The sequence below is a fragment of the Procambarus clarkii genome, chromosome 71 (genome assembly GCF_040958095.1).
Source record: "Procambarus clarkii isolate CNS0578487 chromosome 71, FALCON_Pclarkii_2.0, whole genome shotgun sequence".
NCBI lineage: Eukaryota > Metazoa > Arthropoda > Malacostraca > Decapoda > Cambaridae > Procambarus > Procambarus clarkii.
Window position 1 is genome coordinate 14,704,182 of NC_091220.1, and position 26,069 is coordinate 14,730,250.

The 26,069-nt window shown below is 44.1% G+C and overlaps 1 protein-coding gene across 3 annotated transcripts in view; it reads left to right on the forward strand.

Annotated features, from left to right (window-relative positions):
* The window catches only part of LOC123745556 (transient-receptor-potential-like protein), a 129,076-nt gene that overhangs the window by 50,713 nt on the left and 52,294 nt on the right, over nt 1-26,069 (forward strand). For all 3 annotated transcript variants that reach the window (XM_069312053.1, XM_069312055.1, XM_069312054.1), the window contains exons 3-8: nt 10,636-10,742; nt 12,170-12,278; nt 20,620-20,792; nt 21,967-22,092; nt 22,436-22,555; nt 23,696-23,907. In XM_069312053.1, coding sequence (XP_069168154.1) covers nt 10,636-10,742; nt 12,170-12,278; nt 20,620-20,792; nt 21,967-22,092; nt 22,436-22,555; nt 23,696-23,907 — 847 coding nt within the window. The remainder of the gene's footprint in view (nt 1-10,635; nt 10,743-12,169; nt 12,279-20,619; nt 20,793-21,966; nt 22,093-22,435; nt 22,556-23,695; nt 23,908-26,069) is intronic.

Here is a 26,069-nt window from a genome sequence, read left to right on the forward strand (position 1 = left end):
GCTAGGAGGGTTTGAGTAGCTTTGGGTATTTAGTGCACAGAATCTCCAATAGATGGGGCGAGAGTCGCCCCATCTCTCTCACCCGAGAGAGAGTCGAAACTTAATTTAAAATTGATATATCTTTGTTCTCGAACATGATATATTTCATTTGGTGCAATTATAATAATGTTCATATATCGGTCTTTCTGGAGGCATATAAGATTTTAGGCTTTATTAGCGTATCTTTGTTAATTATACAATATATCGGCAAGTGCGTAGGCGTCTGCACTCCATGCCCGACAAGCTACTGAGCGCTACTATAAAAACATATGTATCTTCACTTGAGCTATAAATATGTCTATTGTAATGTATTTAAAATGAAGCTCTTATTTCTATCTTGCTTAAGACTTATAAAACATTTGTGTTTATTAACGAATTTACGTGAAATAAACATTGATCTGAGAGAGAGTTGCTCTGTCGTTCAGTCTGTACGGGGTGGGAGCTCCGTAATTTTTAAAATACAATAATCTTCATTAGAAATTTAAATATGTCTATAGTAAAGTGTTTAAAGTGAAGCTTATATGTCTGTCTTTCTTGAGACATATAAAACATATATGTTTACTAACGAATTCACGTGAAATAAACATTGTTCTGAGAGAGAGTTGCTCGGTCGATCGATCTGTCCGGGGTCGGAGCTCGGCTATTATAAAAGTACACGTATCTTCGGTTTAAATTTAAATATGCCCATGGTAAGGTATTTAGAATGAAGCTTATATTTCTATCTTTCTTGTGACATATAAAACTTTTACGTTTATTAAGGAATCTGCGTGAAATAGGCATGGTTCTGAGATGAATGCTGCGGTTTTCGAGCTCGACGCGCGGCAATGGACGCCATATACACATCCAGTGGGTGTTATTGGACCCCATACCCATTTTATGGGTGGTTGGAGCCCCATACCCATTCTATGGGTGGTTGGAGCCCCATACCCATCCTGTGGGTTGTAGTGGACGCCATACTCATCCTGTGGGTGGTATTGGACCCCATACCCTTCCTGTGGGTGGATGTGATCCCCATACTCATCCTGTGGGTGGTATTGCACCCCTTACTCACCTAACAGGTGGTAGTGGACAATATACCGATCCGGTAGTTGGTATAGTAGACACAATACCATCCTGTTTAGAGTAGTTTACCCCATAGACATTCCAATGAACCATCGTTTTCTGTTAGCGTTCCTACAAAACATCCTTTAAAGATTTGTAAAGCACCAACTATGGTATATAATATTGATTGGTGAAGGACTGTTATTCTATGTAATAATTTTTAGTGCTTATTATAATTTACTAAGAACAACTAATATTTCTCAAAACAAAACTACGAACCTTCAATAGGAAGTAGCTGATCTATAATATTCTAAGAGCATGGACAATAGTAGGTAAATTTCACAACCCATGTGAGACCTGAAAAGTACAATTTTCCTTATAATTGAACCAATCACGACTATTCTGCTATCTAGGTTGACGGACGGGTACTGTGAGACGCAAGTTGGTACGTGAGGAAGAGTTTGGGCCTTGGAAAAAAAAGTAACTGGGAATATATCACATATTTACTAATTCATATTCAACATATTGACTTTAAGCATTAAGTCATATATGTGCTGTCTTGTGTGAGAACGGGTTGCAAAGACCATAGACATCTTTCCGGTGCTGAAGATCTATTGACCAGTTCAACCGGACTGAGCAAGAATAGCGACGAGTCTTCTCTCATGATTCTCTACCTCGTCCAGAATTCGGAGAGGTGATGGGAGGCCATCCAACAGAGAGGCGTACACTCAACATGGGAGCAAACTTGTCCTTCATGTAGAGTTTTACAACCCCTGCTGTCGAGAAGATATGAAATGCGTCTTACGGCTGTACATTTTATTTTCTGTTCAACACTGAAGAGTTGAACTTCATTCCCAAGATATCGACTTAATTTTTCCAACCATCCACATATCTGTCATAGACTGGACGTCAGGCAGTCTAGATCATCTTTCTCTCTCTCTCTCTCTCTCTCTCTCTCTCTCTCTCTCTCTCTCTCTCTCTCTCTCTCTCTCTCTCTCTCTCTCTCTCTCTCTCTCTCTCTCTCTCTCTCTCTCTCACTGAGTGTCTGTGCGTATGCGTATACTCATCTATTTGTGTGTGCAGGATCGAACACATTAGCTGTGTATGCATGTGTGTGTGTGACCACAGCCACCAGCCGGGGCTACAAGCAGCAGTGTACCGAAGGAGCGGACAGCCAGGTGTAGAACACCAAGGGAAATGGACTCCAAGTACACCAACATCCCACCTATATAAAGGAGCTGCTTCTAACATCCCACACAGACCTTTTAACATCCCACACAGACCTTTTAACATCCCTCCCAGACCTTCTTACATATCCACGCCCCTCTGCACACACTCTGAATGCAGCGTTTCTCTTATCAAAATGGTATTTTAACATAGCATTACAATTTTGCAAGATTCTGTGGTGTTCTGCTATGCTGTGATGTTTTATAGATAGATAGACTACGAATGCCTTGTAAATAATAAGTTTTAAATTCTCTCCTTTTTATTCATTTCTAAGTGTTTGCATATTGTGGTGGATATATATATATATATATATATATATATATATATATATATATATATAGTGAATTGTTGTAGGATGTAAATAATGTTTTGGTGTTTGGTCTTAAGGGATTTGTTTACGGGAAAATTATAAATTTCAAGGTCCTCTTCCAGAGAAAATGTTTTAAGGTCTCTCTCTCTCTCTCTCTCTCTCTCTCTCTCTCTCTCTCTCTCTCTCTCTCTCTCTCTCTCTCTCTCTCTCTCTCTCTCTCTCTCTCTCTCTCTCTCTCTCTCTCTCTCTCTCTGTCTCTCTCTCTCTCTCTCTCTGTCTCTCTCTCTGTCTCTCTCTCTGTCTCTCTCTCTCTCTCTCTCTCTCTCTCTCTCTCTCTCTCTCTCTCTCTCTCTCTCTCTCTCTCTCTCTCTCTCTCTCTCTCTCTCTCTCTCTCTCTCTCTCTCTCTGTCTCTCTCTCTCTCTCTCTCTCTCTCTCTCTCTCTCTCTCTCTCTCTCTCTCTCTCTCTCTCTCTCTCTCTCTCTCTCTCTCTCTCTCTCTCTCTCTCTCTCTCTCTCACTCTCTCTCTCTCTCTCTCTCTCTCTCTCTCTCTCTCTCTCTCTCTCTCTCTCTCTCTCTCTCTCTCTCTCTCTCTCTCTCTCTCCACTCTCCTCATCTCTTACTTCCTTCCCTCCTCCTCTTCCTTTGACCGCCTTCCTCGCCTCCACTTCTAAAGCTTTCTCTACACAAACGTTTTCATAATTTTCTTTGAATTAGAACGAACTATAGTGTCCAGTATCATAATTCATTTTTTGGCTGTTATTCTCTCTCTCTCTCTCTCTCTCTCTCTCTCTCTCTCTCTCTCTCTCTCTCTCTCTCTCTCTCTCTCTCTCTCTCTCTCTCTCTCTCTCTCTCTCTCTCTCTCTTCTCTCTCTCTCTCTCTCTCTCTCTCTCTCTCTCTCTCTCTCTCTCTCTCTCTCTCTCTCTCTCTCTCTCTCTCTCTCTCTCTCTCTCTCTCTCTCTCAGCAACGTTCTTTGCTTACCTTCCATATTTCAGTCTTTTTTATCACACTTTATTTCGTATGTCTCCTGCGGAGGCTTTGAGCGGTGATAAACCCCCGAAATGTCACCGGAGAGAAGGGGTTTCAACACTCTGGATTAGAGTTTATTGTCACCGGAAAAAGGCTTCAAAGCTTCCTGGATGAGCGTTTAAAGTAGTGATACAGGGGTCTAGGACGCTCGGGCCGGACGCTTCTATCCTCTATAGTCTAAACAGATGAGTTTCGCGGTTCTGAGAGGGAATTAAAAATTGAGATAGAATTAAAGTCTGGGGATATAGAAGGGGTTGATATTAAAAGTTTATATGGATAGAAATTTAAGACTTATAGGTTGATTAAACCTTTCTTTCTGGGTGAGTAAACCTCTAAGATGTCATGAGTTAGTCTACTGTCTCACCGGACCGGCTTCAGTACTCATTCACCCACCATGATATCATCGGCGTATCTCTTTGCTATGGTGGTGGCTCAGATTCAGGCCCCTGAATCCACACATTACTCATCGCCAGCCAGCTGGTGGATGTTTACAGATCCACCAAAGGTCTTGTTCCTTACCCACGCTCTTACTCATCGGTTTCACAGTCGTTGCAGTGGTTGCAACCTCTGTATTGCACTCTACACGCCCTGAAGACGATGTTTCTTTTTTCTCTGACTCACTAGCAGAAACGATTTAGTAAATTCACACTTTTACACAGGTTACTGTACCCATGAAGCTTACAAAACCTGCTCTGTAACACCTGTCTGTTTACAAGGCAGGAGCTGCCAACACCTGTCAGTTTACAAGGCAGGAGCTGCCAACACCTACAGTTTACCAGGCAGGAGCTGCCAACACCTACAGTTTACCAGGCAGGAGCTCCCAACACCTACAGTTTACCAGGCAGGAGCTGCCAACACCTCCAGTTTACAAGGCAGGAGCTGCCAACACCTGTCAGTTTACTAGGCAGGAGCTGCCAACACCTACAGTTTACAAGGCAGGAGCTGCCAACACCTCCAGTTTACTAGGCAGGAGCTGCCAACACCTCCAGTTTACCAGGCAGGAGCTGCCAACACCTACAGTTTGCAAAACAGGTGTACCAACACCCACAGTTTACAAAACAGGTGTACCAACACCCACAGTTTACAAAACAGGTGTACCAACACCCACATTTTACAAAACAAGGGCTACCAACACCTACAGCTTACAAAACAGGTGTACCAACACCTCCAGTCTACAAAACAAGGGCTGCCAACACCACATGACCCCAAACCAATTATGAAACAAACTATTAATTAATGTACTCATATATACACACATACCGTTCCAGGATACAGTTTTATTGTGTTAATTGTTCAAGTTAAAATGGTTGACTGTGTCTAGGGTAGGCTTAAATAGGCAGGTTAACCTGCTACAGGCCGGGCTCCTACACCAGGCGATCAAACAGTGGAGCAGAGCAGTGCGCAGGCTCGCCCTCTCCCCTGGTGGAAAGTTGAGGCCATTCTCGGAAAGTTGATGGGAGTTGAAGTTGTTTCGGGGAGGCTGGTGGTGGTGATTAGTGGTGGTTGGGGTGGTTAGCTGTTGGCTGTTTGTGGTGGCTAGTAGATAGTGGTGGTGGTGGTTGGGCAATGTTTACATATTAGTAACTACAAGGGAGTTCTAGCTCCTTATGCCCCACCTACCAGCAGTGTCGAACATGTTGCGTTAAAATTGAGCTATTCTGTCGCTCAAATTCTTTGTGAAATATGGCCTCAGAGCTGTGGATGGAGGTGGCTTCCAGAGCCTCTCTCAGTGTGTCCCAGTTGTTGACCCTTTCTCTCTCGCGACTTAATTGCATTCCCAGCTTCCACCTGCGTCCCTCGATGTCCAACTGGATCCCAATTTAAACAGGGAAGCCCTTGTCTATCTTATCTCTTAGTCTGTAAACATTGACATGAACGAGCTCGCTTCTTGGGAAAGGTTGTTTACATATATTATGAACACCAGCGGTCCCAGGAACGAGTCTTGTGGGACCCCTAATGTCTAATGTGACACATCCCTCCAGTTCGACTCCTCCTCTCTGTCTGTGACCCGCTGTTTTCTGTCAGGTCACTAGTGACAGATCACTGACCTTTTGACACACACATCTTGCCACCACATCACCAGGTGGAGTGGTTGGTCTGGGAAACCTGACAGGTAAAATTGCATCAATTTCACACAGGATGGAAGGAGAGGCAGGTAAGGTAGGAAACGAAAGGAAGTGAGGAACACGAGGGAGAATGGAGGCGACAGAGACACGAGAGAAGGATGATGGAGATAGAGAAAGAAAGATTATTTTGAGGGATAATCACACAGGGAGTTCCTGATGTGTGGAGTACAATCACTCAGGCGGCTCCTGGTGTGTGGAGTACAATCACTCAGGGACTCCTGGTGTGTGTGGAGTACAATCACTCAGGGACTCCTGGTGTGTGTGGAGTACAATCACTCAGGGGGCTCGTGTGTGTGGAGTACAATCACTCAGGGACTCCTGGTGTGTGTGGAGTACAATCACTCAGGGACTCCTGGTGTGTGTGGAGTACAATCACTCAGGGGGCTCGTGTGTGTGGAGTACAATCACTCAGGGGGCTCCTGGTGTGTGTGGAGTACAATCACTCAGGGGGCTCGTGTGTGTGGAGTACAATCACTCAGGGGGCTTCTAGTGTGTGTGGAGTACAATCACTCAGGGACCCCTGGTGTGTGTGGAGTACAATCACTCAGGGACTCCTGGTGTGTGTGGAGTACAATCACTCAGGGACTCCTGGTGTGTGTGGAGTACAATCACTCAGGGGGCTCGTGTGTGTGGAGTACAATCACTCAGGGGGCTTCTAGTGTGTGTGGAGTACAATCACTCAGGGACCCCTGGTGTGTGTGGAGTACAATCACTCAGGGACTCCTGGTGTGTGTGGCGTACAATCACTCAGGGGGCTCCTGGTGTGTGTGGAGTACAATCACTCAGGGACTCCTGGTGTGTGTGGCGTACAATCACTCAGGGGGCTCCTGGTGTGTGTGGAGTACAATCACTCAGGGACTCCTGGTGTGTGTGGAGTACAATCACTCAGGGGGCTCCTGGTGTGTGTGGAGTACAATCACTCAGGGACTCCTGGTGTGTGTGGCGTACAATCACTCAGGGGGCTCCTGGTGTGTGTGGAGTACAATCACTCAGGGACTCCTGGTGTGTGTGGCGTACAATCACTCAGGGGGCTCCTGGTGTGTGTGGAGTACAATCACTCAGGGACTCCTGGTGTGTGTGGAGTACAATCACTCAGGGGACTCCTGGTGTGTGTGGAGTACAATCACTCAGGGACTCCTGGTGTGTGTGGCGTACAATCACTCAGGGGGCTCCTGGTGTGTGTGGAGTACAATCACTCAGGGACTCCTGGTGTGTGTGGAGTACAATCACTCAGGGGGCTCCTGATGTGTGGAGTACAATCACTCAGGGACTCCTGGTGTGTGTGGCGTACAATCACTCAGGGGGCTCCTGGTGTGTGTGGAGTACAATCACTCAGGGACTCCTGGTGTGTGTGGAGTACAATCACTCAGGGGGCTCCTGATGTGTGGAGTACAATCACTCAGGGACTCCTGGTGTGTGTGGAGTACAATCACTCAGGGGGCTCCTGGTGTGTGGAGTACAATCACTCAGCTCCTGGACTTCTGAGAGCCAAAGTTAGGGCCACAAAGAGTTTGTTGACACTAGTCTAGATTAGTTGGTGAAACTTGTTGGCCCGATTGTGGCCCCTGGCTTGTGTGTGGCCCCTAGCTTGTGTGTGGCCCCTGGCTTGTGTGTGGCCCCTGGCTTGTATGTGGCCCCTGGCTTGTGTGTGGCCCCTGGCTTGTGTGTGGCCCCTGGCTTGTATGTGGCCCCTAGCTTGTGTGTGGCCCCTGGCTTGTATGTGGCCCCTGGCTTGTATGTGGCCCCCTGGCTTGTATGTGGCCCCTGGCTTGTATGTGGCCCCTGGCTTGTATGTGGCCCCTGGCTTGTGTGTGGCCCCTGGCTTGTATGTGGCCCCTGGCTTGTATGTGGCCCCTGGCTTGTGTGTGGCCCCTGGCTTGTATGTGGCCCCTGGCTTGTGTGTGGCCCCTGGCTTGTGTGTGGCCCCTGGCTTGTGTGTGGCCCCTAGCTTGTGTGTGGCCCCTGGCTTGTGTGTGGCCCCTGGCTTGTGTGTGGCCCCTAGCTTGTGTGTGGCCCCTGGCTTGTATGTGGCCCCTGGCTTGTATGTGGCCCCCTGGCTTGTATGTGGCCCCTGGCTTGTGTGTGGCCCCTGGCTTGTGTGTGGCCCCTAGCTTGTGTGTGGCCCCTGGCTTGTATGTGGCCCCTGGCTTGTATGTGGCCCCCTGGCTTGTATGTGGCCCCTGGCTTGTGTGTGGCCCCTGGCTTGTGTGTGGCCCCTAGCTTGTGTGTGGCCCCTGGCTTGTATGTGGCCCCTGGCTTGTATGTGGCCCCCTGGCTTGTATGTGGCCCCTGGCTTGTGTGTGGCCCCTGGCTTGTATGTGGCCCCTGGTTTACATGTGGTCCCAGACTTGTATGTGGTCTCCCCGGCTCTTAAACGACAATTAAGGAGGCACAGAAGATTCCATAGTGCGGCTTGTGTTGCTAATCGTGTAGTGTTAGGCAGGAGGCAAGCCATGGCCTCCTGGAGATCAAGGGGCCAAGCCATGGCCTCCTGGAGATCAAGGGGCCAAGCCATGGCCTCCTGGAGGTCAGGGAGCCAAGCCATGGCCTCCTGGAGGTCAGGAGGCCAAGCCATGGCCTCCTGGAGGTCAGGGGGCCAAGCCATGGCCTCCTGGAGGTCAGGGGGCCAAGCCATGGCCTCCTGGAGGTCAGGGGGCCAAGCCATGGCCTCCTGGAGATCAGGAGGCAAGCCATTATATCCTTGACGACCCCGTGGCCTCTGTAAACAATCTTCAGTTATCGTTATTAAGTTTCTTCAGTTTTCTTTCTTCATATAATACTCAAGAGATTTTTTAGGGGATTCTATATTAAATCTTCCCCTTGTATATTTACAATTAATTTTAAATCTTACTTTAAATGGGTGCATGTTGTATGATTTTGAGCAGTAACTTTCGTAAATACCGAAGTTGTACATAGTTAATTGTCCAAGCAAATAAGGCTCACAATGTGTAGTCATTAAGTACAGTATGTTGTTATCGTACAGTTGTTAATGTGGGGTTGAGTTATGGTAGCAAGTTCTGAACTGTTAGGACGCGTTAAGTCTGTTAGGGTGTTAAGTTAAAGGAGATGATCGTTTTCTTATTTATATAAGATTGAATTATCATTCTTATTGCAATATAATTAAAATGTTACAAGGTGTAATAATGATAATTAGAATAATGTTATAATTAAAAATAATAGATATGGTAATCCTTAATAATAAAATTAATAATATATGAAATTAATAATATTATTTTAGTTAATTATGATGCTAAAATGCTTTAGTTTTATTTATAATATAATTTATAATTACATATAATAATATTCTGTAGTATATTAACAGCAGTTATAGGGTATGTAAGGCGATAAGTAGAAAGTTTTCAAGTATAATATATAATTATATGTGTACTACTCTTCTCAATATAAGTACACTCAGTGTTCTCTGTCCGTTGATATTATTCAAGATGGAATTAAAGTGTATTTACTTTATATAACACAAAGCTATCCTGGTGGCCTTAATAACTCGCCAGAGGTTGATGGACCATAAGTCCTAACACCAGGCTGGTTAAAGCAGCGGCCGTCATCCCCAGACACATTCAGCAATTATAACATACTGCGCGTTAAAAAATGGTTTATTCTCATATATAAATTAATATTATTATACATAAAAATTCGATGTATAGTTAGGCGTAGGTTAGGTTAGGTGTTTAGGTTCTGTTGGCGATCATTTACAACCCGTCCTCTGACTAAGTCCATTCCATCCAGCGGTCGACCCCCAGACGCATTCATAAATTTTTACATGTTGTTCATTCAAAACGGGAATTTTCTCATATATAAATTAATATTATAATATATCAGCATGTTGTGCATATATAGGCATAGGTTAGGTTAGGTATTTAGGTTCTGTTGGCGATTATTTGTAATTGTAGTTCGTGGGTGAAGCATTTACAGCGTTGTGGTTCGAACAAAAGTCGTCAGTGAAGCACTTGTTCCAGAAGTGTTCGAAGGAAATCAGTTGTGAGTCGTGTATAAACCGTTTTTTATTCATAAACAAGGAGGGGTTTGGCGGCTGGATTAACGAGCTTGGATCTTTGTATGCGAGGACGGGCAGAACTCCAAGGCCAAACCCACGAGGCTTCACAACTACAGCCTTGTATCAAACCCGCAGCCCGGTCCTCATCAACAAAGAACAAATATCCGTTAAACTCTCCGTGTTTATCAATGAAAAACACTTGACACGCGACTTAAAACTAAATGATGTATGTGCGTTTTTTCCGAGTCTTCTCCTTGAATCGCATCTCTCTTTTTTTTAAGTGTTTGAGTAGTGTACAGGAAATACTAAATCCTACAATCGACTTGAAATCGACTAAGCCACAATCGACTTCATAATGGTCCAGGACGGACCGAAACGTCGTCGTCCCTTCAACTTCTAGTGTGTGGTCTGGTCAACATACTTCAGCCACGTTATTGTGACTCATCGCCTGCACTAAATCCTAACTTGTAACCACCTAGGCTAGCCTTAACTGTTCAACACATTCTAGTATGCAATGATATGCATTTATATTTGAGAAAAAACTAATTTTGAGTACTCAGTTCATTAAAATTAATGATTACCCGGTTATGGGATCGACCGCTGGATGGAATGGAGTTGATCTGAGGACGGGTTGCATGAGGATAAATAGGGTATCACGTACAAGCCTGAATACCCTATTTATACCTTAAAGGGAATCACCTCCTTATTAGTAATCTTGAAAAAAACCTAAATAGTAAGATAAAACAATCCTGAGACTTTCAAGATGGGGGATTTATCGTCAATGATTAATAAGAATAAGACTTGATCTTATTTATTTTTGTATTTAACATCTGTTTATTGACCGGGTACAGGCGACGCCTTGCTGTACGCCATCACAGAGGGCGTCTACAAGATCGTGGAGATGCTTATCAATCATCCCAGCATCACTCCAGAGATGCTGGCCAACGACTGGGTTAAGGTCAGTCTAGAAGTTAAGATTTAAGTAAGTTTTTTGAGAACAATTTAAAGAAATGTTACAATTATGAAAGCTAGGGATAGGTCTATTGGCTCCCCCACACGAGGCAGGTGTGAGTTAGTCGTTATTATTTTGAAGTACATAAATTAGAAGGTGGCTGTGGTCATTGTGATCTTCCTACAGTGTAATAAGGGCATTACACGAGCAATAATAGATACATTGTTCCAGTAATATCTCTGAAGCTTGTCTATCCAAATATATTTTGACCTGGTGGTTAATTCGGATGAATCGTAGACCTGAATAGATTGAGGGACCATTTAGCCCGCATAATAATTGTGGGTAATTTGCATATGTGTAATTGCAGCCACAGTCAAGTCACATATTGCGGAAGTCTTTTAAAAATGATGTATTTTCCACAACAACAGTTTGTCTTGTTCTTCCCTATTACACAGCCACGTGGATGTTTTACATCCATCTCGTCTGCCCTCACTCATGTCTCACCAGAGCACTCACTGACTCACTCAGCCTCACCCACTCATCAAAATACTCATGCGTCACACACACACACACACACACACACACACACACACACACACACACACACACACACACACACACACACACATACATACACACACACACACACACACACACACACACATACACATACACACATACACACACACACACACACACACACACACACACACACACACACACACACACACACACACACACACACACACACACACACACACATGGATGTCCAGTTATTACGTTACCAATTCGGTGCATCTGGCAATAGCTCTGGAATAGGGCCGGATGCCATCCTCAGCATGCTGGGTGGGGCCGGATGCCATCCTCAGCATGCTGGGTGGGGCCGGATGCCACCCTCAGCATGGTGGGTGGGGCCGGATGCCACCCTCAGCATGGTGGGTGGGGCCGGATGCCATCCTCAGCATGCTGGGTGGGGCCGGATGCCACCCTCAGCATGGTGGGTGGGGCCGGATGCCATCCTCAGCATGCTGGGTGGGGCCGGATGCCATCCTCAGCATGCTGGGTGGAGCCGGATGCTATCCTAAAATATCCGTTCTTGTGGGCCATTTTCGCATTGACCCTTATTCTGTACGCAACAATAAACTCTCATGATGTAGGCTTCAGAAGTCCCAATGTACTGTGCTACACCATTTACCAATTTATGTGCTACAGTGAACCCCTGTTGACTGTGCTACATCGGTTCTCATATCTTCTGCTACAATCTCTTTCATTCCCAGTACGCCCTCCTCCTTTGACCTTTAGTTCCCTTGAAGTCTTCTCTGTTCCAAAGGGTCCTGTTTCCTGTTCACCTACTGACCTATACTCACCGTGATCCCACTGACCCCCTACTCACTGTGACCCCACCGTGACCCCACTGACTCCCTGTGTTACAGGTCCGTGCTGGGGGAGAGGAGTCGAGTGACTTCGACCCCAACATCTCGCCCATCATTCTTGCCGCCCACTGCAACCAGTTCGAGATTCTTCAGCTCTTTCTCTCCCGAGGTGAGTTCGAAGGTGATTACCTAAGTGTAGTTACAGGATGAGAGCTACGCTCGTAGTGTCCCGTCTTCCCATCACTCTTTGTCATATAACGCTTTGAAACTACTGACGGTCTTGGCCTCCACTTAGAAGGCCAAAAGGTGACTTTACTGCCTGCGAAATGAAGTCAACATCTTCCACAGTGTCTTGGGCTTGTTATTGTCCGGGACAGGAAGCCTGGTGGTCTTTTGGCCATGATTTGTTCTCCCTAAAATATATATATGTACATATGCCCAGGAAGTCCTCAAGCCTAGTACACGTATTTAAACAGTGGATCTCCGGTTCAAAAACACTGCTAGGCCTATGAATTGGCAGTCCCCATGATGCTACCCACAACAGTTGACTTACTCCCAGGTGCACCTATTTAACAATCCGGGAATCGAACCTGGGTACTAGTCGATTGTGAGCCAATCACTACGCTCTGTATGTATGACCTAACGTTGTATAATGCAATTACTGATCGTGCATTTCTATGAATTTATGTTTAAAACAAAAATACGAATGATATACACTAGGTATATACATCCAACTGTTTACCTATAATACGTATTTATGCTTGTATGATAGTGAGCTGTGGTAGTGAGTGTATAGTGAGTGTGTGAATGTTATCATGAGGATACCCTTCGTCACGTGTAACCCGTTTTCTTCGTGTCCAGTCATCGACGACTGTATAGGGGAGACTATTCAAGAACTAGATATAAATGCATCATTAAGTGGCCGTATTAGGCGCCCGCTTCTGGTCAGCTGCCCTCCACACCTGTCGACGATCCCAGACACCGACATTCCGTCGTCTGCCGTTGGCATCGCGTGACGTCTGGTGTCACTCTCAGATGTCTGGTGTCACTCTCAGATGTCTGGTGTCACTCTCAGATGTCTGGTGTCACTCTCAGACGTGTGGCGTCACTCTCAGACGTGTGGCGTCACTCACAGATGTCTGGTGTCACTCTCAGATGTCTGGTGTCACTCTCAGATGTCTGGTGTCACTCTCAGACGTCTGGCGTCACTCACAGATGTCTGGTGTCACTCACAGACGTCTGGCGTCACTCACAGATGTCTGGTGTCACTCTCAGACGTCTGGCGTCACTCACAGATGTCTGGTGTCACTCTCAGACGTCTGGCGTCACTCTCAGACGCCTGGCGTCATCTTACAATTTATAATGTTCATTTGGTTCATTTGCTGAGGGTGAGTATACGTGGTATAGCTGGGTATACATGATGTAGCTAAGTATACATCATGTATACCTAACTATATTCACCTACTGTAGCTCAGTGGGTAAATGAATGTACATAATAAATGTATTACTAATTAATACAGATCAGCAATAATGTTATACATGCGTTCTTAAATACACATAATTCATAGCGAGATATGCATTCCCACTTGAAATGGTATATACATATGTATTGAGGGGAAAAGAGGTACTCACTTTTCTTGTGGGGATGGGGGTTGAGCTTCAGCTCTTTGGTTCCACCTCTCAGCTGTTGCGTACAGGTCCATGAGTCTATTGAGCTCTGACGTATATGTCTTTGAAACTATGTGTGGGGTTTGATTCCTAACAATAATGCTGTAACACCCATTAATATTGTAGCGCCTATTATAAACACAGTCTCGTACAGTGCTCAAACAATATAATCCGCGAAAATTCGATTAAACATGTGACTCGAATTTCAAATTGCGCGGGTCAGCTGATTTGGAATCGGTTACCTGAATAAAAATTTGAATTTGAATTCACCCAGCAGCGCCTCTAGATGCGTCCATGCCTCAGTCGTGACGCAGCCGTCGTACAGGTCGGCCGCGTCTGCACGAGCTCTAAGCGCATGTCGTTTTCACAGCCATTTAATTAAGGAAGCGGCCCCATATCGCTGGCAAAATTCCTTCCAAGGGCTGAACAAATTCAGAAAGAGCCTCATTTTGAGGCTCAAGATTACAGCCTTGAGTGGAAGAGGTTACAGAGACACATATAATAAGCAATTTTCGTTCCAGAACGTTCTGTCGTTCGGTGTGAATAAGACTGATCTCAGGAACAGTAGGCACTGGTCTCAGGAACAGCAGGCACTGATCTCAGGAACAGTAGGCACTGATCTCAGGATCAGTAGGCACTGATCTCAGGAACAGTAGGCACTGATCTCAGGAACAGCAGGCACTGATCTCAGGAACAGGAGGCACTGATCTCAGGATCAGTAGGCACTGATCTCAGGAACAGTAGGCACTGATCTCAGGAACAGCAGGCACTGATCTCAGGAACAGTAGGCACTGATTACAGGAACAGTAGGCACTGATCTCAGGAACAGGAGGCACTGATCTCAGGAACAGGAGGCACTGATCACAGGAACAGTAGGCACTGATCTCAGGAACAGTAGGCACTGATCTCAGGAACAGTAGGCACTGATCTTAGGAACAGTAGGTACTGATCTCAAGAACAGTAGGCACTGATCTCAGGAACAGCAGGCACTGATCTCAGGATCAGTATGCACTGATCTCAGGATCAGTAGGCACTGATCTCAGGAACAGTAAGGCACTGATCACTGTTTTGAAGAGTGAAATGCTTGTTTGATGAGGCTATTATCAGTGAATTGCAGTAATTTTGAAAGCTCTAATATTACACTATATAATTTTCTGCTCAGGGAATTACATATACATTGTGTTAAATGTAAATAGATAAATCATAGACATGTATAATTTTGTCTATCACTGAAACTCAAAGGCATGTATGGGAGAAAAACAGACAAACATGTACTTGGACATATTCTCTCTCTCTAGTCAAACACAATAGAGGTCCGGACACAACTGAATGTATTCCTGTATAAAACTCATTCAGTGTAATTGTTCATATTTTTGCATTTTCAATTTTCATAACAATGACAGTGGGATCTGTTATTTTTCCCCACAACACCATAAAGGTACTTAGCTGTAATTGAAAGTGTATTATGAAAGGGAAATGGAAGGGGGGCGGGCTCAGTTTTAGCGTGAGGAAAACAAAAGCTGTGTTCTGGCCCTTTACCTTGTGATTTAAAATATATAAGCATTGAATTGTATGGTAATGAAGAGGAGTGGTCTCTATAGCTCCGTTACTCGCAGCCACTACCACTATCACCCTTCACTCACCACCACTACTGTCACTCACTGCCACCACTATCACCACCACCTGACAAAATTAACTGAGTTCTACGACAGTTAATTACTAAATTAAGACAGGAAAGGGAATTAAGACTATATTGACGTTTGAACAAATCCACAAGGGCCGTGACGAGGATTCGAACCTAAGTCCGGGAGCATCCCAGACACTGCCTTAATCGACTGAGCTATATTGACTTTTCCTCGATTGTCAAACAGCTTTTGACACAGTTCCTCATGAATCTCTAGTGTTCAAGAGGGAGGAGCAGGCTGGGATAACTGGTTAAGACACTGAAAGAGGCAAGAGAATATCTACAGGGCAGAAAACAGAGTTGCAATTTAAGAGATGAAGGTTTCGAGGTGGAGAAAGGGAACAGCTGGAGTTCTCCAAGGGGAGGTGTTAAGGACTCTCACTGTTCCTAATTTAGGTGAACGACCTACCCCTAGGGAGTGTGGTCGTACATGTACGACCATGTGGTCGTACATGTACGACCATGTGGTCCTACGACCATTAATTCAAATCAAACGAGGCATGTAAAACCCGAGGAGGATTGCAGAAGGTTACAGGAAAAACCCTGACAGACTACAGGAGTGGGCAAACAAATGGTTGCTAGAATTCATTCCCAAAACGTGCAAGGTAATGAATATGGGAAAGGGAGAAGGGAGACCAGAAGGTATCTACACCATAAGGGGAGGGAAGGCAACTGCAGGAATCATAGAGATCATTATTTGCGAGTGGATGTAATTCCAACACTAACTCCATACGCACACATAAACTGGGTAACATCAGCAGCGTATAGGGCATAGCGTGTTTACTAGTTGTGTTTTGCGGGGGTTGAGCTTTGCTCTTTGGGCCCGCCTCTCAACTGTCAATCAACTGTTTTACTAACTACTAGCGTAGGGCACCTACTGTGCCCCGCTCCTGGCACAGGAGCGGGGCAAGTAGCACGGGCTATGGCGAGCCCGCAGTGGACTTACCTGGCACAGGAAGCGGAGTCCCTGGAGAGAAATAGCTTGTTTATACATGGGAGACATCTCCCGTCACGCAGGGTGCAGTCGCACCTCCACAGATCTCCAGTATCATCTATTGATACTGGAAATGGCTCAAAAGGGCCACCACTTACGGGCTATTCATGCCCATGCCACCTTTTGGGTGGCTTAATCTTCATCAATCGATTGATTGATAAAGATTAAGCCACCCAAAAGGTGGCACGGGCATGAATAGCCCGTAAGTGGTGGCCCTTTTGAGCCATTACCAGTATCAATAGCTGATACTGGAGATCTGTGGAGGTGCAACTGCACCCTGCGTGACGGGAGATGTCTCCCGGACCAAGTGGTGACCAAATGGTGTTCATCAATCATCAATCGCTTGTTTATATAAGGTAACTATACCTCACAATAAGATAGGGGGGTGGAAAAACCGTTACCGGTAAATAGGGATAGGATTATAGCTTGTGTAGTTAGAACTAATTAGTTTTGCCATTAAGATGATGAGATAATGGAACGAGTATAAGTTTACTCGCTACAAATCCTTCTCTTGTAATAAATGTGAATCCGGATAAAATGGAGAAATTTGCATGTGTTTGCCTTAGCTAACAGTGAAATCGGATAAACATAAGCATTTGTGCACATATTCAGTAATAATAATGAATTATTTTTAAATGATTATAATTGAATATATGCCCAAATGCTTCCATTTAATGCTTCAATGATAAAATCGGATACATGGAAGTTTGAATTGCAAATGTGGTAAAGCGGATTATCCGTCCCCCCTGGTCACCCAATTGGTATTGACGGACTCATGGCATATAAAGGTCATGACCCTTTGACCACTTGTCAATTATAATTAACCTGACCTATATCTAAACCTTCCCCCCTCCCCTCTCACGAAGCAGTTATGCACGTACTTACGAATGTGTTCATCTTTCCTCAATCTTTGACAGCTTTTGGGCAAAACTGTCAAAGGTTAGGGCAGGTGTTCTTGCTGGGTGTGGTTAGGGCAGGTGTTTCTGTTGGGTGTGGTTAGGGCAGGTGTTCTTGTTGGGTGTGGTTAGGGCAGGTGTTCTTGTTGGGTGTGGTTAGGGCAGGTGTTCTTGTTGGGTGTGGTTAGGGCAGGTGTTCCTGTTGTGTGTGGTTAGGGCAGGTGTTCTTGTTGGGTGTGGTTAGGGCAGGTGTTCTTGTTGGGTGTGGTTAGGGCAGGTGTTCCTGTTGGGTGTGGTTAGGGCAGGTGTTCTTGTTGGGTGTGGTTAGGGCAGGTGTTCCTGTTGGGTGTGGTTAGGGCAGGTGTTCTTGTTGGGTGTGGTTAGGGCAGGTGTTCCTGTTGGGTGTGGTTAGGGCAGGTGTTCTTGTTGGGTGTGGTTAGGGCAGGTGTTCTTGTTGGGTGTGGTTAGGGCAGGTGTTCTTGTTGGGTGTGGTTAGGGCAGGTGTTCCTGTTGGGTGTGGTTAGGGCAGGTGTTCTTGTTGGGTGTGGTTAGGGCAGGTGTTCCTGTTGGGTGTGGTTAGGGCAGGTGTTCTTGTTGGGTGTGGTTAGGGCAGGTGTTCTTGTTACGGGTGTGGTTAGGGCAGGTGTTCTTGTTACGGGTGTGGTTAGGGCAGGTGTTCTTGTTGGGTGTGGTTAGGGCAGGTGTTCTTGTTGGGTGTGGTTAGGGCAGGTGTTCTTGTTACGGGTGTGGCTAGGGCAGGTGTTCCTGTTGGGTGTGGTTAGGGCAGGTGTTCTTGTTACGGGTGTGGTTAGGGCAGGTGTTCTTGTTACGGGTGTGGTTAGGGCAGGTGTTCTTGTTACGGGTGTGGTTAGGGCAGGTGTTCCTGTTGGGTGTGGTTAGGGCAGGTGTTCTTGTTGGGTGTGGTTAGGGCAGGTGTTCTTGTTGGGTGTGGTTAGGGCAGGTGTTCTTGTTGGGTGTGGTTAGGGCAGGTGTTCCTGTTGGGTGTGGTTAGGGCAGGTGTTCTTGTTGGGTGTGGTTAGGGCAGGTGTTCTTGTTACAGGTGTTAGAACACCCAATTTGCTTTGTTGGGTGTTTAGAAATTTTATTTGGGGCATTTTGAAACGTTTTGGTGGGTGTTTTGAACTTTTTTGTAGGGCGTTTTGTATTTTTTGGGGGGAGTTGCATTTTGGATTTTTTATTGGACATTTGGGAATTTTTTTTATTGGGCATTTGGAACTTTTTTGTTAGGTGTTTAGGGTTTTTGTTCGGTGTTTGGGACTTTTTTATTGGGCGTTTGGAACTTTTTTGTTCGGTGTTTAGGGTTTTTGTTCGGTGTTTGGGACTTTTTTATTGGGCGTTTGGAACTTTTTTGTTCGGTGTTTAGGGTTTTTGTTCGGTGTTTGGGACTTTTTTATTGGGCGTTTGCCATTTTTGGGGGAATGTTCGCCACTTTTTTGTTTGGAATTTGTTGTTCTGACTATTTTGATGGGCATTTGACACATTTATGAAGACTTTTTTGTTAGACATTTGCCACTTTTTTTTTCTTTTTTAGGATTTGGAATTTTTGGTGCTGGATTTGGATTTTTTGTTGGAGGTAATGGATTTCCTCCAACTATCTCTTATTTTCTATCTCTCTAGTGGCCTCGATCAGGACAGGAAGCTGGCAGCTTGTTAAAGGCCCCCACCCCATTTATCTTCATTTTATCGAGCTTAATCTTAAATTGCATCAGTGTTTTGGTATTTACAGCTTTGGCAGGTAGGCAGTTCCAGGGATTCATATCCCCCTATGAATGAAAATTATCGCTTGCCATTGATTACAACAAGAAAACTTTACATGCCCATTTTGGGGATTGTCAGGCCCATTGATGCCAATATAAAGGCAAGACAACAATAACAATTCTTCCAAGGTGCCTGACAATGTGCAGACAACAAGGGCCTAACAAAGATCGCATTACATATTTCTACTCACAATCAGACCATTGCCAAAAATATCCTGACCAACAACACCAAAATACATATAGAAAGACACAATGACAAAAAAAGATTAGACATGGCTGAAGCACTATACACATTATACTCACTAATCCAACTATCTACAGGCAGCTTACACTTTTTTTTTCTTTTTTTTTTTTCTTTTTTTTTATATATATATAGATATATACAAGAGTTGTTACATTCTTGTAGAGCCACTAGTACGCGTAGCGTTTCGGGCAAGTCCTTAATCCTATGGTCCCTGGAATACGATCCCCTGCCGCGAAGAATCGTTTTTTCATCCAAGTACACATTTTACTGTTGCGTTAAACAGAGGCTACAGTTAAGGAATTGCGCCCAGTAAATCCTCCCCGGCCAGGATACGAACCCATGACATAGCGCTCGCGGAACGCCAGGCGAGTGTCTTACCACTACACCACGGAGACTGTGAATGTATACATCTTCACATCCTCAAGACCAAGACAGAACTTGGACAGAGACACCAGTCTCCGTGGTGTAGTGGTAAGACACTCGCCTGGCGTTCCGTGAGTGCTCTGTCATGGGTTTGTATCCTGGCCGGGGAGGATTTACTGGGCGCAAATACTTAATTGTAGCCTCTGTTTAACTCAACAGTAAAATGGGAACTTGGTTGTAACAACGATTCTTCGCGGCAGGGGATCGTATTCCAGGGACCTGCCCAAAACGCTACGCGTACTAGTGGCTGTACAAGAATGTAACAACTCTTGTATATATCTCAAAAAAAAAAAAAAAAAACTGCCATGTCAAACCAGACCAACTACCCCAGCCAACATTGATGGGCATCACCTCACTTAATTCTACATGGTATATATGATGTAAAACATGTAAAACATCAGGCCCAGTAAAATGAACTTTGTATTATTAATTTTGTATCTTCCTTCCCAAGTTAAGACCATCTTAATAAAATATGAGTTAAATATTTGAAAATTTTCATCTCTATTTTCCTTGTCATTTAGAACTTTTAACTCTTCAAAACTACTGTACCTAAATGACAAGCTGAGATTGCCATGTATTGTGGACTTGCTGTAGGACTTGCATGATTCTGGCTTGATTCCCCAGTACAAGGAAGCATTGCAATGGGTGATTAAGTCAATGAGTCTTCATGCATCTTCACCTCATACTTATGTCTTGAACAGACCTCTTATGTTCTCCTTACCTCATTATGTCTGCCTCTTGCTTCCCGCCATACCATCTCTCTTGTACCGCATTCGCCAGTTCACTACACAAACACCCATCCTTCCATCCTTGTGTTCTGCAGGTGCATACATTGACAAGCCACACCCGCTGTCATGTTGCTGCCGACCATGTACAGAGGGGTTCCATGCAGACTCGCTGCGGTACTCTATGCGTCGTATCCACACCTACCGTGCTCTGGCCTCCCCAGCCTGGATCTCTCTCACCTCCGAAGATCCGATACTCGCTGCTTTCAGGGTAAGTTTCCTGCTGCTGTCTATCAGTGCTTGGTTGTATGTATACTGTATCTGTTAACTGGCCATTGTGGCTGTTATTGCAAGGTTTTCTGTGTGGTGCAGAAATATATCCTTGTGTGGCATTTACATAGTTCTGTCTCTGTATGACTATTTTTTATCTGCCTCTCTGCAGCTGTCTGTTTCTATCGGCTTTTATATATTGTAGCATTGTAGCTCTTGTTGTTTCTATATATTATAAAATGTTAAATTATTTATATATAATGTATGAGCTCAGTTACCCAAAGCCCACTGAACCAAATATTTGAGTTATCCAGTCAAAATTGTGTCCAGATAATTTTCTGCCAAAATAACCTAACCAGAGATTAGGTTACGTAAATTTTCAAGAACTACTCCTTTCAAGATCTAGATTAAGTTACGTAAATTTTCAAGAACTACTCCTTTCAAGATCTAGATTAAGTTACGTAAATTTTCAAGAACTACTCCTTTCAAGATCTAGATTAAGTTACGTAAATTTTCAAGAACTATTCCTTTCAAGATCTAGATTAAGTTACGTAAATTTTCAAGAACTATTCCTTTCAAGATCTACAATATCAAACATTCTCCAATATTTTAGTAACAAAAAATTGCATAAATATATAGTATGAACCCAGACATGTTAATTGATAAACCTCATAACACCTATATAGTGCTGTACTGTATACTGTATAGGAATGTAAGAATGCATGTCCTATTAAAGATTTTAACCCCCCAGTTAAATATGAATTAATAGATGTATAGGTATACTGGGATCATTGAAATATTGAATAACAGTCAGATTCTAGCACCATTTGAATAATGCAGGCGATGAGTCACAATAATGTGGCTAAAGTATGTTGACCAGACCACACACTAGAAGGTGAAGGGACGACGACGTTTCGGTCCGTCCTGGACCATTCTCAAGTCGATTGTGACAATTGACTTGAGAATGGTCCAGGACGGACCGAAACGTCGTCGTCCCTTCACCTTCTAGTGTATGGTCTGGTCAACACCATTTGAATAATAATGATACTACTGTAGTAATAATAATACAAAATGCACACCGGAGCTGCCTTTGTTACAGTCAGCCCTTTATTTAACAGAATACCTATTCTAGTGCCTTATTACTGAATAATGCATGTATAGCACCTGTTTGACAGCTGTCATGGGAGCTAGAACGACTAGCACGGGTGGAGAACGAATTTAAGGACACTTACCTGGAGCTGAGTGACCAGTGCAAGAAGTACACCTGTGAGCTGCTACACCAGTGTCGCTCTACACAGGAGGTGAGAGGCAAAATATGTAAGGGAAGGAGGGTGCGGGAAACAGGGGTTTGAGCTGGGGGAGGGAGAAACGGGGGTTTGGGCTGGGAAGGGGAAAAAAGAAAGGAAAGGAGAGACTGTCCAATCAGGTAATTTAGTTCTGGATATCCTGCCAGTTAGCAGCAATTTTTTTTTTTTAATTGGATAAAAAATAAAGATCTCGATGGAAATAATATATAATAACTAGATGAAAATAATTAATAATACCTGAGGGTAAAATACTACCCTCGGATAATTTCAGATAAATACACCATTACTTACATTCTTAGCACTTGACTAAGATATCTTGCCCTCGTTCCTCCATCAGGTGATTGCGGTCCTCAACCGCCGCAGTGAAGAAGACTCTGAGGATGATGACGATGAGGATGATCCTCAACAGCTGAAGTTATCAAGGCTTAAGCTGGCCCTTAAGTATGATCAAAAGCAGGTAACCAGAGTTATAAACATCGCCAGAAGTAACGGGGTTATGCTCATTTATTACACTTTGAAGAATTTATAAGACTCCTCTGAGCTCAAATAAAAATTTTCTCTCAGTTAGGCTCTGAACCAAACATAAGGATTACATCTGATACCTTCAGTACAATTTTTTTCCGTGTTTTCTTCCCAAGTTGTCCTACTGTTACCTATTCCACTATTATTTGGTCAACAGATACCGCTATGTGTTGAGCCCCAGCACATAATGAAGCCCAGAATGCTTACAATGTGCGGTGATACATCAGTATAACCCCCAAAAAGCTTATCCAACACAAAAATACAAGATTAATCTATTCTGAACATTCATAACACTGGAATTTACAGACATATTATAAAACTTGGTACAGTATAATGGAAATTCCCCCATATAATTCCAAAGCCACGCATTCAAATGCCAAGCAAATCATGGACATCCTCTATTTATAATGATATTCTGTCTAGGAAACATTTGGCCTGGATGGTATTGAGATATTTGGATCATATTTGCATTAATTATGTGCATGGAAAGAACGGTGGTTTTCTAACTACTGTAGACATTTAATAAGAGAAAAAACATTAATTTTTACTCTCATTTCAACCCTCAGTAGAAACAAAATGGTAAATAAGTTATTGCAGCAAAGGGTTAAATTCAGCTATTAATAGCAAACCCTTAACAAATGTAATACAAAATTTACTATTGGAAATGGATTATTCTTCTCCCATCCAACTATGAGGAATGCTACTTTGCATGTCAAAACAATATCAAGTTTAACTTTTCTCTTGCCCCTGTTAAATGCTCCTGCAAAGTTTTCAACCCAGTATTGTGTTTCTTCATCCATCTGTATTCTTACCGGCAGTATAAGGCAGAGAAAGTAAAGACTGCCTCGGCTCTTCCATAATGACTTTATCTGTCCACCTAATTAGTTTCTGTAGCCTTATCATGGAATGTTGCTTTCTTTTTCCTAACAGATAATCTTGAAATACATCCAAACATTTTCTTGGTATGCATCCAAAAGTCTTCTATTATTTGCTCTTCTCATAAACTCCTATGTACCAAGAAACAGACATGAACATATATATGATTGCACTACTTTGTTCTGTCCTCCCATGACAGTTTGTGGCTCACCCAAACTGCCAGCAGCTGTTGACGTCAGTGTGGCATGAAGGTCTTCCCATCTGGCGCCGGAGGAATGCCTTGGTCAAGATCTTGCTCTGCCTCTCCATCATCCTCTGCATGCCTATCATTGCCATCATTTATCTCATCTTTCCCAGAACAAGCCTTGGCAGAGTAATACGCTCTCCCTTCATGAAGTTCATCTATCACAGGTAACCCAGCTGCAGTAGACTACTTCTTATAATCTACTATATTTCAGAGATAGATATAGATAGATATGGATGGGAAGAAATGTTCTTCCATTGGAATTGAAAGGTGGATGGATGGAAGGCATCAGCTAAGCAGAGGTCTTGGTGTATTCAAAAAGGTATTGAGTGGTCCCCACCATAAAGGGGTTTTCATTACAATCGGTGAAGAATTTTTACTTCACTAGTAGAGTCGGTTCACAACCAAAAGGTTCTGGGGTCAATTCCTGAGCAAGTTAGAGACATTTGGGCATGTTTTCTCACACCCCCTTGGGCTCAACCACTCGGGCTGGACGGTAGAGCGACGGTCTCGCTTCGTGAAGGTCGGCGTTCAATCCCCGGCCGTCCAAGTTGTTGGGCACCATTCCTTTCCCCTCGTCCCTTCCCAAATCCTTACCCTGATTTCTCCTGATACTTCCCTTCCCTTCCCTTCACACCCCTTGGGTGTTTCTGTTCACCTAGCACTACTCTGGAGTTTATCATCTGTTGGGGGTTGCATCCTGCGGAAAGTCAGTCGTTGGCCTAAGGGGACCTCTACAACCATAACAGGCTTTCTGCCCCCAACAATAAGAAATCATATTTGATTCCTTTGTTTGTATTGCATTGAGGAATAAGGCTTTGTAAGTGTAAAAAGCAGAAGAGAATATATGGAGTGAATGTATATGTAGCATATTCAGGTATTTCAATAGAGGGTTGTATGTTATCTGAAAAAAAATTATTACAATTTTGACAGCTGATTTTTGCTGGGTGATGATGGGGTTTGAGTTATGTAGTTTATGGTGGCTGAGCTTCATACACATATAAGTTTGATATGGTAATGATAAAGCAGTGAGTAATATAGAATGAGACGAGCAGTATGGGGGAACATAATACCAGTACCTAATTTGTTTAAATATACCAACTGTCTAGAAGACTTTTCTGGAGGCAGCCTCCCTGTGGCTCCCAAGCTATTTTGCTGAGATTGCTGTATACTAAAAGGTCACATCAATAGAGGAACTTCTGTTTGGCCTCCCAGAGACCAGAGCCAGAACTTGCCTCCCCCCATTACAAAGGCATAGGGAGCAAGTGACAATCTGCCACCACTCCAGTTAAAGCTTCCAGAAAGTCAGCGAAGTTTAACTAACAGCTGCAGGGTTCACAGAAAATGAAGCTTCAAAACTTCCAAACAACTCCGCACACAATTCACATAAAAACACTGAACTTAGCTCAGAACTTGTAATACTGACTGTTATCACCAGGTGGCCAGCCCCAGCTTCCCTGATCAGTTCTGGAGCTGATGGACAACCCAGCTATGAATGGGTGAAGCTGAAAATAGGGAAGAATGACTGAGCCACTTGCAGGGCTCCTCCTGAAAGTGGCATTTCATTACATTCAATGCTTGGTTTCTGGATGGGAGCCCCCAGGTGGCTCTCTGCAGTTAGTTAATCATTGAGAGCAACAACAAGACTAAATACTAAGTTGCCAGAACCCTGTTAGAGTGCCAAGACACCAAGCCCAAATATCGGGGCAGGATATGTAGATGACTGTGCCCTGAGCTGCAAATTTGCAAATACCGTGGACCCGAGGGGTAGACCACAAGCCTCAATGACACAGCGGGAACAAGGGACTAAGGAAACAGAATCACCCAGCAAAGCGTCCACTGAAACAGAACTGGTGGCCCGCAGGTAGCTGTGAAGAGTTATAAACCCATGGAATCACCTACCCGCTGATGCCATAAATGTCACAGTTCAAAATCCAGATGACAAAAATCCTTAGGGATAATAGGAGAAACATTGACAAGCCCATTGACAATGAGCTTCCTATCCCCCATTGAAGCCACTATAGAGATGGTGGCCCTCAGGTAAATTCAGGTAAATTAGAAATAGGAGAGGTCCTAGAATGCTGCCTTGTGTTGTTGTTGTTGTTAAAGATTCGCTACCTGGAACAAAAAGTTCCAAGTAACACGGGGTACTCTAGTTGTTAATAGGAGAGATTTTGTTGTTAAAGTTATATCTGCTTAGGGAATACCTTAGGATTTTACCATATTAGATTTTGATCTACAGTACTATCTTGTAATAAAAATCAACTGTATACTTTGATCCAGTAAAGTTTTTTCAATCCCTGTAGATCCAGTAAATTTTGGATGCATC